This window comes from Gordionus sp. m RMFG-2023, chromosome 1 (genome assembly GCF_954871325.1).
Source record: "Gordionus sp. m RMFG-2023 chromosome 1, tfGorSpeb1-WG-v2, whole genome shotgun sequence".
Lineage (NCBI taxonomy): Eukaryota > Metazoa > Nematomorpha > Gordioida > Chordodea > Parachordodidae > Gordionus > Gordionus sp. m RMFG-2023.
This window is the reverse complement of record NC_088775.1, coordinates 80018380-80030141: the sequence shown is the minus strand read 5'-3', so window position 1 is coordinate 80030141 and position 11762 is coordinate 80018380. Positions and strand designations below refer to the sequence as shown.

Sequence of the window (11762 nt, the reverse complement as noted above, 5' to 3'; positions counted from 1 at the left end):
CATACCACCCACTTCCGTCAACACATCAAGGATGTTTCTAATGAGTTAACCAATTATAGATATGATCAGCCAACTACATTATAAGAACGTGTTCCTTTTGATTAACTTTTTCTATATTCAACCCATTATAAAAATATATTATTTACCCTTCGTTTCAAAGATTTCATTTTTCCCTATATATTGTCTATTCAGAAAATTTATAGCCTACTTATATTTTGTATTATATTTATCGTAGTAATTATCTATAATATATAAAAGCCTTGTCACAAAAATAGCGTTACGCTCTCATGTCGCACTTTTCATGTCACACTTTTCATCTATAATATATATTCAAAAAATCGTTAATTTTGAATAGTGGTGGCCCAATCGGCAAGAACCGCTTACAAATCTAGATGGATTATTCGACTTGGGTTCAAATCCTGGCAAATGTTTTTTTTTCTTAATTTGGTAAAATATTTTTTTTTCTTAATCTGACAAAATAAATCAAATAGAAGATACGATTCAAAGTGTAGCTACTTTAAAATTCAAACTATTAAATAGGTATTATGATATTTTTAAATTTTTTACATTCTTTTAAAAAATCACCACATAATCATATTAAACATTCATTCAATAACCAAACCAAACCAAACTGAACTGAAAAATAATAAATATTCATACACAATTATACATAATTTACAATTTTTATATATAATATATAGTTTTTAACCGCTCCTTTAATTTTCATTTTTTTAGAAGGTACACGAAGAGGTTATAGGCTATGGTAAATTTTTTGATTTAATTACTATTTTATTATATTTTTAGATTCCTGCACAAGATACCTTTCAAAAAAAGATGCTGAAAATCAACAATCATTGTAGTACTGAAAATCAAGAGAAATGTATTATTGTTTTAAGATCATTAACAAACAGTTAATTTTTATAATTTTTACATATAACAGTTCCTTAGATTTTTCATGAAGGCTAAAATAATATACAAAAATAAGTTATTAAATAGTTTGAATATTAACTTATAAACACTGAAAAGTTATGCATAGCTTATTGTATGTTATAATAATGATTGTCTAAATTATAACAGTTCCTTGGATTTATCACTAAAAATTTATGCATAACTTATTTTTTTAAATGATCATTTTTAGCCCCCATAGAAGAAAAATCCAAGGAAATGTTGTATGTTATAATAATCATTGTCTAAATTTATTTTAAAAATCTAGATATTGTAAATAAGGCAATATAACAGACCTTCATGGCTAAAATTAAAAAAATAATACCTATTTTGAATTTTAAATTATAAACACTAAAAAACTATGCATAACTTATTTTTGTAAATTATCCTTTTTAGCACCCATAGAAGGAAAATCCAAGGAAGCGTTGTATGTTATAATAATGATTGTCTAAATTTGAAAGTTAATCTTTTAAAAAATCTAGATATTGTAAATAAGGCAATATAACAGACCTTCATGGCAGCTAAAATTAAAAAATAATACTTATTTTGAATTTTAAATTATAAACACTAAAAGTTCTGCATAACTTTTGTAAATTATCATTTTTAGCCCCTATAGGAGAAAAATCCAAGGAAATGTTGTATGTTTTAATAATGATTGTCTAAATTTATTTTAAAAATCTAGATATTGTAAAGAAGGCAAAAAAACAGACCTTCATGGCAGCTAAAATTAAAAAATAATACCTATTTTGAATTTTAAATTATAAACACTAAAAAGTTATGAATAACTTATTTTTGTAAATTATCATTTTTAGCACCCATAGGAGAAAAATCCAAGGAACTGTTGTATGTTATAATAATGATTGTCTAAATTTGAAAGTTAATCTTTTTAAAAATCTAGATATTGTAAAGTAGACAATAAAACAGACCTTCATGGCAGCTAAAATTAAAAAATAATACCTATTTTAAATTTTAAATTATAAACACTAAAAGCTATGCATAACTTTTGCAAATTATCATTTTTAGCCCCCATAGAAGAAAAATCCAAGGAAATGTTGTATGTTATAATAATGATTGTCTAAATTTATTTTAAAAATCTAGATATTGTAAAGAAGGCAATAAAACAGACTTTCATGACAGCTAAAATTAAAAAATAATACCTATTTTAAATTATAAACACTAAAAGCTATGCATAACTTAGGAGAAAGCCAGACGAAGACAGAAACTTTGTCGAAGCAAGAAAAGACAAGAGCAAAGTCTTATTGCATCAATATCAAAGTATAGTAGTACTAAAAATCAAGATCAATGTAATATTACTTAAATTTAGATTTATGATAGAAATCATATTGGGTAAAATATAAAATAGAAATGCTTAAAAATTTTTTAATTTTAAATATGGGCTAGACATTAGCCTGAAATTTTTTTTTAGCAGAAATCACCAGGCCCAGCGTTTACATGAGCGGGAGGGGTAGGAACAGTTTGCATCCTATTTTTTTGAGGAGGGTAGGGGATAGGCTGCTTTAATGGGGGTAGGATAAATTTTTTGGGGGGTTATCTATTAAATTATGAGATGAAATAGGACAAAATTTATTGCTGTAAAAATTAATACTTTTATTATAGAATTATTATAATACAATTCATCGACCAAATCTATATATTGCAAATAATCATACACATTGTTTTCCAAATAAAACTTTCTGCTATCCTTTTAAATGTAATTTAAAATGTTTAGATATTTCAGCAAGCTCATAATGCCATAATAATTAATTCATTGTAAATAATGGAGGTTTTAATTGAATTTATTATCTAAAAAATAATTTGTGTACATTCACAAAATATCGATAGTTGGTAGTAGAGATAGATTAATTTAAGTTATCCTAGATAAATTATCTGAAAAGAGTATCAATAAATTAAAAAGGTGAAAATAATAATAGACAGACACCGCCGCCGAAGGCGGTAGAATTTTTTAGGGGGTAGGAAAAGGTTTTTGAAGGGGGTTTGCATCCAGTGAAAATCCTGTCATGTAGACGATGACCAGGTCTGATTAAAAAACCAAGCCAATGCAACTTTCATTGATTTTATTTTTAATTGAATTATGACTTTTATATATTTTATTTCAGTTATCAACTAACAAAATTATTATGGTCTTTGGCGGGCTTGAGAAAATTTTCCCAATCAGAGATTTACCTATCTCCAGCCTTGGGAAAAATTAACAAAATTATTATGGGTTGACCAGGTTTAAGAAAAAAATTTCAGGCCAATGTCTGGTCCATATTTAAAATTAAAAAATTTTCAAGAATATCTATTTTAAATTTTATCCAGTATGATTTCTATCACAAATTTAAATTTTATTCTAAATATAAAATTAAATTTAAGATATTATTAAATTACAATAGAAATAAATGGAATATAAAATTAAATTTAAGATATTGTTATTAAATTACAATAGAAATAGAAATAAATGGCAAAATTTTATAAAAGTTGCATGGGACTTGGTTTTTTGATCAGGCCTGGCTATGTCTGCAAAAAAAATTTTCAGGTCAATGTCTACCCCATATTTAAAATTAAAAAATTCCCAAGCATCTCTGTTTTAAATTTTATTCAATATGATTTCTATCACAAATTTAAATTTTATTCTAAATATAAAATTAAATTTAAGACATTATTATTAAATTACAATAGAAATAAATGGCAAAATATTGGGAAAGTTGCATGTACGTGGTTTTTTGATCAGGTCTGCTGTGTCTGCAAAACAAAATTTTGAGACCAATGTCTAGCCCATACAAAAATTTAAAAGCATCTCTATTTTTAATTTTACCCAATATGATTCCTATCACAAATTTAAATTTTGATATTTCTAATACCCTTAATGCTCACGGGTTACATTGCAACAATTTTATCTCTTTTTCTCCTAAATTTTACTATAAAACATATTTAGTACCATATATACAAACTAACTAATTGCCCCTCAACCCTGTCATTTTTGACGGGTTATTAGCTAGTATATGTATATAATGCTTATAATTGGTGTTTTATCTTAATTTTTTTTAGTATGATGTTAGCATATATAAATTGTTAAAAAATTGATAATTATTTTTTGTTTTTTTTTGTTTGTAGAATAAATATATTTTAATTTTTTATTACTGATATTATTCTAACGTTTTATTTATTACGCAAACAATTATTTACCAATATATTAATTTTATTTTGGAAAAATCATATTTATTAATTTTATTTTTATATTATTTGAAAAAAAAATAAAAAATTTAAAAAATATCGGAAACAAATAAATATATTAAAATGAATCTATAAGTATACTTAACAAAAAAAGGGTTTTAAAAAGAAATAGTTGTGTTGTGATATATTTCGATATTTAATTACATCGTGAATTAAAACATTAAAAAATTTATTCGATATTTAGAGAGAAAAAAAGTTGTAGAATTATTACATTTATGAATTAAAACATTAAGAAATATAAACGATAATATGGTCAGGCGACAATTTCCGATCCAAGTTATTTCAAGAATATCATCTAACATTTATAAATTTTTCTCTCACCTTCTTAATTATTTTTTTTCATTTCAAAATTCGTATTTTCTTCCCTTCCTTTTCGTTTCCCTCTCCTTCTTTCCTTTATTTATTTCTCAGTTATTCTTAGTCTTACTTACATATATACGGTCCTTTTTGTTGTAGCAATAAATCTGTAAATTCTAAAGTAAATTCACTAAAATTTTATATTGAGAGAGGGATAATAAATCCTCAATGTATTTTGCAAATGTCATCAAAGGGTCCAGAGTTATACACATTCATAGTTAAACAAACATTCGAATATACCAAGTAATTTTTTTATATTCAACTTTACATTTAAGTAGACGATAGTAATAAAAAAAATTTCAGTAAAGATGATTTGATTTTAATTAAATTTATGACAATAAATACCTTATGGATAGGGTTTTGAATAAATTTCCTAACAAAAACTGGTCTAGAGTTGTCAATATTGTAATTCACGGATCAGCAGAAATACTATGATTGTGGCTCATAGCTCATAGCTCGTACTATATAAAATGTTGGTTCAGTTAAAACACTAGTATTGATGCAAGAAGACAGACCTTTCATGTTTCAAAAAATAATATATATTTGAAAATAAGAATTATATTAATTATAATTATTATAATTCTTTATTGTGTATCAATTCATTATTGTATATCCTTTTTTCTTTCTATTTATCACCACATATATCTTCATATATGACAAGACCTAGCACCTATAGAACAATTCGAAGTATCCTGAGAAACGAGTACTTTGCAGCCGCTAAACAGTTTTTTGACTAAGATAATATCGTGAAATTAATATCGTAAATTTATTCCTCGAAAATCCTAAACGAGAATACTTTAGAGCAAATACAATTTAGCGAAACCTTTCATTGTCGCTAATTTACTTAAGCAAAAACCTTAATCGCGAATACTTTAGAGAGAACATCCTAACGAAATCCTTATTACAAACCCGTTATGGCGAAACACTTAAGGCGCACCCTTTATAATGAGTTTTTGGGGGCGATTATATATTCGCGCGAAGTCATTATAGATAGCGCATTTCCGCGAGATTATAAATATATTGCGAATGCATTTATCTAAAGGAAAACAACATATTCAATATTAATTTACCCACTACTCATGGGTAAATGATGCTTACTACCAGGTAATACCTATCAAATTTGTATTTTGTTTATTTTTCACTTGGATAGGCATTACCAAATTATTTTTCATTTGGATAGGCACTACCAAATTTATTTATAATATATATTTAAAAAATCGTTTGGAAAGTGTGGCATAGTTGGCAAGAGCCTCGCTTACGAATCCGATGGTTATGGGTTCGTCCTGCTCAATGACCATATTTTTTTCTTAATCTAACTTGGTGGTTCCGTCCTTGGGGGATGATATATAGGAGGCCGGACTCGACCACGAAAATACGTTATAATATATTAAATAATAAGGGTTTTATTACATTTTAATAAATTTTGGTCGATATTTAGCCAATTTGGTTAGTAGTATTTAGAAAATTGCTATACTTAGATTTGATAGTAGTCATCAATAACCCTACTAATGCACTTAAAAATTAATAAAATAGTAAAGTTTTCTGAGTGATATATTATATTTCAAAGAAATTCAATTCTGAGAAAATTAAAATTTTTACTTAGCAAAATCATCTTTTGGGAATTAGTTAAAACTACTTTAAGTAAATTCTGAGTAATTAAGAGGAAAAAAAAAGGATATTATATTAAAGCACTAACCTATATGTAATGCAATTGAGCATTACACATTGGCTTAAGCTTCAGAATTATTGCCTGCCAAAGCTTGGCAAACTTTGTGTTTAAGGTTTCCTCTTAATTTTAGATTCATATTCATATTCATATTAAATCTTTTGAAAATATAAAATAATATTTTTATTTAAGTAAACAGAAGATAAAAAAAATATCTATAAAGATAATAAAATCATGTAAGATTTAAAAATATTTTGAAAATACTTTATTTTACTTAGGATGTAATTCATTTTTAAATCGGCATGCATTCAAAATTCTATAGAGACAATATAATGATTAGTGTTATAGTTTTTATTTAGTTTATAACTCTGTGGTTAAAAATTTACAAAACTGATTGATTAATTTATAAATATTAAGTAGTCATCATAATAAATAAAAGTGCAGCCCAGATAATTTCACCAATAAGAAATAAGTTGTAGCTAAAGAAATCAATGGTTATAAAATCTGAGTTCCTTTGTGGGCGATTATTATAAAATAAGATTTAGAAGAAAGGTATCTGAAAGGATTGAAAAAAAATATTCAATAATAGATTTTATAAATCAAATCTAAGTTTAATGATTATATAAATTTATTAAGGTTAAAAGATAACAAAAACTCTATCATTGAATCAATCTTGATTTTTAAAAAATATTATTTAGTTATGATGTGATAAGAGGTATTAGAATTTTTTATTACAACAAAAAATATATCGTACATTATTTTATATCAAAATATTACATTTCATTTCTCATATAGTTAATATCATATTAAATTCACTAAAGCAATCATAGTAATGTATCACTAAGACATAAAATAGAGTATTAAATAATTAGTTAATAGATAATACTACAATAAATAAAAGAAATAACAAAAATCAATCGACAAAGTAAAAGGTTACTTTACGGTAAAAAATAATTATTAACAAATTAACATGATCATAAAAATAAATGTTCAAAATAATATTGCCTCTATGTGTAATTATCGAGATATTGACCTCGCGATATTATCTTCGTAAAAATAGTTTTCGTAATATTTTCTTCTGCGATTTGGGTTTTGCGATAATGATTTCGCTATAAAATTTTCGCTATAATAAAAAGTTTGGTTGTGAAAGTTTCGCTATTAATTGGCGATAAAAAGTTTGGTTATTGTGAGTTTGTGATATAAGTTTCACTATAAAACCCTTTGCGAGTATGAAAGTTCGTGTTTAGCTATGGAAGTTAAGCTGAATTGACATGCCTATTTTTATGTTGATTGATAAATATATATTGAGGATATTTTTATTCTAAGATATGTTATATTTTTTTTTATAGTTATAAGAATTTATATTATTAATGATTTTCTTTTTTTCCCTCGTTTCGATTTTTTTTATGTAATTATCAATTTGAATATATAAATTGTGAAATATAGAATAAAAATTTAAAGAAGATGTAAAAAATAATCAAATAAAGAATTAAAAATATAAAATTACAAAATTTAAAAAATAGATATTTAACAGTTTTACATTGATTATTTTATGTTGCAACACAATGTTTGTGATATATATTATAACCCAGCGTATCTTATCTTAAAGATATTTGTGAATCGATCATGATAGCAGAATTTCATAATACTTTAACTTTACTGATATTTATGAAAATAGGGGAGAGGGAAGCGGTTTGGCATGTTAAATTCCCTCCAATAATTATAATTAAATCATGTTATTCTAAATTTATGAAATATCCTCCTTGAAATTTTTCCTTTATTTTTATAAAATTTTATTAGAAAATATTTACTTTAGTTTAAAATATTCGTTAAAAAGTACTAAAAATCTAAGAATGGATAATATTTTCTCAAATAATTCATATTCTATTTTCTAATAAAATTTTCATATGGTAAAATTTAAAAACAGGATGCTTTCTAAAAATGTCATTAATTGGAGAGGGTATGTCCCAAGATATCTCTATCTTAAGGTCTATAAATGCATTTTTACATCAATATACTTAGCCTTTATATAAAAAATTTTACCCCTCCCACCAATTTACCCTAACATACCCCATGCCTTCCCGCAACCTCGCCCTCTTTTGTTTTATTAAAAGATAGTATCTTCTCCTATTCAAGATCATTCTGTAAAAAAATAATAATTTGAGGATGGATATGAATTCATAGTGAAGAGCGATTGCGATTTAGCCGCGATATCGCAGCGACCGATCAGCTGGATCGATCGCAGTGATTTTCATTATAGTGCAGTGCAAAGCGTTATTAATTCAAAATGGTATCCATCCTCAAATTATTATTTTTTACAGAATGATCTTTAAGAGAAGATTAAACCATCATAATATTAATAAAACAAAAGAGAACGAATTTTATGTCCTCTTTCCTAAACTATTAAAAAATGAGCTTAAATTTTTCAACTATATGAGAATGACTAAAGTAATTTTATTCTATTTTGTCTAATTCATTTTAATTTAGGAAAACTTTTATTATATACTCAAACATGTAAAACCTTTATTACATACCAAATGTACCAATTTTATAAAACATCCTATAAGTGTTGAAGAAAAGCCTTATGGTTTGTTTAAGGTAAAAATAAAGCAATTTATTATTTAAATATATTTTTTATTTAGGTATTTAGCAACATAAGGTTCATATAGTATTAAATCAACACTGCTATTCTGATTCATTCCATGATTATGCTTATATTTATATAAAAGTCCTATATTTTAGATTTAATCATATCTTATTTTGTATGTTATATAAATATCTTGTTTTGTATTTTATATAAATACCTTGTTTTGTATTTTATATATATTATAATAAAAATAAAGTTATTATTAATATAGTTTCAAATAACAAAAATATATTCAAAATAATTTTAATCAATAATCTTTTATAATATCAAGTAGTTGTTATTTCTTTTTTTTCCTGATTGGTACAATCATCTGATTTTTATAAATATATTGTTTTGTATTTTATATATATTATAATAATAAAGTTATTATTAATATGGTCTAAACTCATAAAATATATATGTAGGAATATGTCACTAAAAAAGCTATATAGTTGTTCTAAATTCATCTATTGAAAATATTTTTATAAAGCAATTTAACATAAATTACCAATATCATTAAACTTTCTCTAAGATAAAGATCATTCATTATAAATAATATATATTTAGACATTATTTTATCAAACTCAGTACAAAGCTTAATTAATGCAGGACTTTTGGGAATAATTATATCATTCAATGTATTTCACAAAATGTTTATTTCAAATAAACATACAAAATATATATTTCAAATAAAATATATATACAAAATAATTTTAATCAATAATCTTTTATAATATCAAATATTTTATTTGTTATTTCTTTTTTTTCCTCTTTGGTACAATCATCTAATTTTTCTTATAACATTAATCATATTTCATGTTCTGTTGATTTATTTTTAAACATTTCCAAGGTTATTAATGCTTTATCTGCTTCTATTTTTATTAATTTCCTATAGTCATCTATTTAAAATTTATCAATAAATATAAATTACCCATATCATTGTTCTTTCTCTTAGGACATTTATAATAAAAATTAGGTGACCCAACACAGGACATAGATATAAAAGATAATATAAATTTTTAGATATTATTAATTACCAGAATCATTACTAAGATTTAATGCTGCAGAATCTTTGGGAATAAATATATCATCTGATATATTCTCACTATCAATGAGATCACCTAAATAATAAATATATTTTATCAATTAGCGATATTTTATATTCATGTATACCCCCTGTTATTTCATTAAATATATCATTTGCATCTTTAGTAGTACATTCCTCTATATCTAAAGAGGATTTCTGTGATCTAGGTGTTAAGGTTTCTACCAGGAATAGCATATCCTGATAGAATGGCCATGCTGACCCACTTTTTAGCTTTTGCTTCTCTTTTATAAAACAATCTCTCAGATTTTTCCAGAGAGATGAACCTAAAAAAATTTATAAATATAATATGTATGCAAAATTATTACCAGGCATATTATACTGCTTGGCTAATAATTCCCAGATTTTATTCTTGTATATAATACTTTTATACAAATGATTATGCTTATTATATAAACATTCGTACTCTTTAAGAGAAAGAATAAAAGCTATTTTATCTATTTTCTAATAAAAAATTAAATTTAAATCATAATTTTAACTTGATCCTTTAGTTTTATATCTTCAAAAGAGGTTGTCTTTGAATTCATTTCAATTAATAAAAAAATTAGCGCTGCGCAAAATCAAAGATTTTGAGCTATATTCACCAAAATCTGTATTTAACGAAGTATTTCATGCTTTCGCGTATCAAATCGCGCGATCGGTAACTATGAATGCGATATCATATTTATTTACTGATACATTCACACTTTTTCTCAATGGTTAGAACGTATGCCTTCCGAACGATAAGTTGCGAGTTCGAATCCCGGGTTGCCATAAAAAATTTAAAAAAAAAAAAATTTTTTGATTAATATTTTAAATGGCCACAAACATGGATCTAAACTATATGAGTTCCAACAAGTATTACGAAGTGGAATTTTTCAATTTTGACTTTCTGCATTATGGACATGGATGACTACAACTCTGTGATATTGGTCAGATATATTTTTTCCTTTGATTTCCGCGCCCGAGTGGTTTGAAAGGAAATTTTATCATGTCCTCGCTTAATATAAATGGTTTAATGAATAAATTAACCATTTTTCTAAGGCTCATGGTCGACGAAAAAATGGATGTGATCGCGATACAGGAGACCCACTCAAAAGATAATAATATGGCTACCTTTAATAACTTTGAAATGTATAGTTCTGGCACCACTTCCAATAATTGGTCGGGGGTTGCTTTCTTTATCAGCAAAAGATTATGCAAATACGTGGATAAATTTGTGCCCATTTCGGAGAGATGCTGTTTACTATACCTGAATACCTGCTTCAGGCAAACAATCTTAGTTAATGTCTATGCCCCGCCTAGAAGAAACGAACGGCTCGCATTCCTTGATGACCTTGAAAACATTGTAAACTCTCTTCCTAGGAGTCGTAATTTGATAATCCTTGGGGATTTAAATACTAGGATCGGAAAAGATGACTCCTTTATTAGAGATGGGGTAATTGGGAATGCAACTCTCTCTCAATTAAACAGTGATGACAGCAGAAAGTTATTGGAGATGTGCAGGAGTATAAACCTCAAGGTCGAAAATACTTTCTTTTCACACAGTGAATTAAATACCCTAACCTTCAGTAGAAATAATATCAAGTCTCAGATTGATTTTATCATCTCGAACATCCATAGTTGGTTTATCGATGTAAAAGTAATGCCAAATATTAATATTTCTGATCATAAATTAATCAGAGCCAGTATTACTGTGAAAAATTTATGGGGAAACTCTCGGCGTCCTTCTCTTCAACCCCAGCCGAGATACCTGTCCTGGAAGAGAAATGCAACACACCTGCAACGCCCTGCAGTCAAACTACAGCTCGATCTATTCTTAAATGATAGGGAGGCAACTTTCTTATCCT

At 25.7% G+C, this 11762-nt stretch overlaps 1 protein-coding gene across 3 annotated transcripts; it reads right to left on the bottom strand.

The window, feature by feature from the left end:
- Positions 1 to 9596: 9596 nt before the first annotated feature.
- Positions 9597 to 10506, bottom strand: LOC135922020 (uncharacterized). 3 transcript variants are annotated; one of them, XM_065456426.1, is made up of 7 exons: positions 10413 to 10506; positions 10340 to 10370; positions 10242 to 10297; positions 10002 to 10199; positions 9866 to 9949; positions 9760 to 9778; positions 9597 to 9717 (listed from the first exon to the last, which is right to left on the bottom strand). In XM_065456426.1, exons 3-6 carry the CDS (start codon positions 10246 to 10248, stop codon positions 9765 to 9767), a joined length of 303 nt encoding a protein of 100 aa, XP_065312498.1. In that variant the 5' UTR covers positions 10249 to 10297; positions 10340 to 10370; positions 10413 to 10506; the 3' UTR covers positions 9597 to 9717; positions 9760 to 9764. The 3 variants fall into 3 exon arrangements, 2 of the variants coding, with proteins under 2 accessions (XP_065312498.1, XP_065312497.1); XM_065456425.1 differs by having other exon boundaries at positions 10242 to 10377; positions 10413 to 10475; XR_010570700.1 differs by having other exon boundaries at positions 9617 to 9700; positions 9760 to 9949; positions 10242 to 10377; positions 10413 to 10475.
- Positions 10507 to 11762: the final 1256 nt, after the last annotated feature.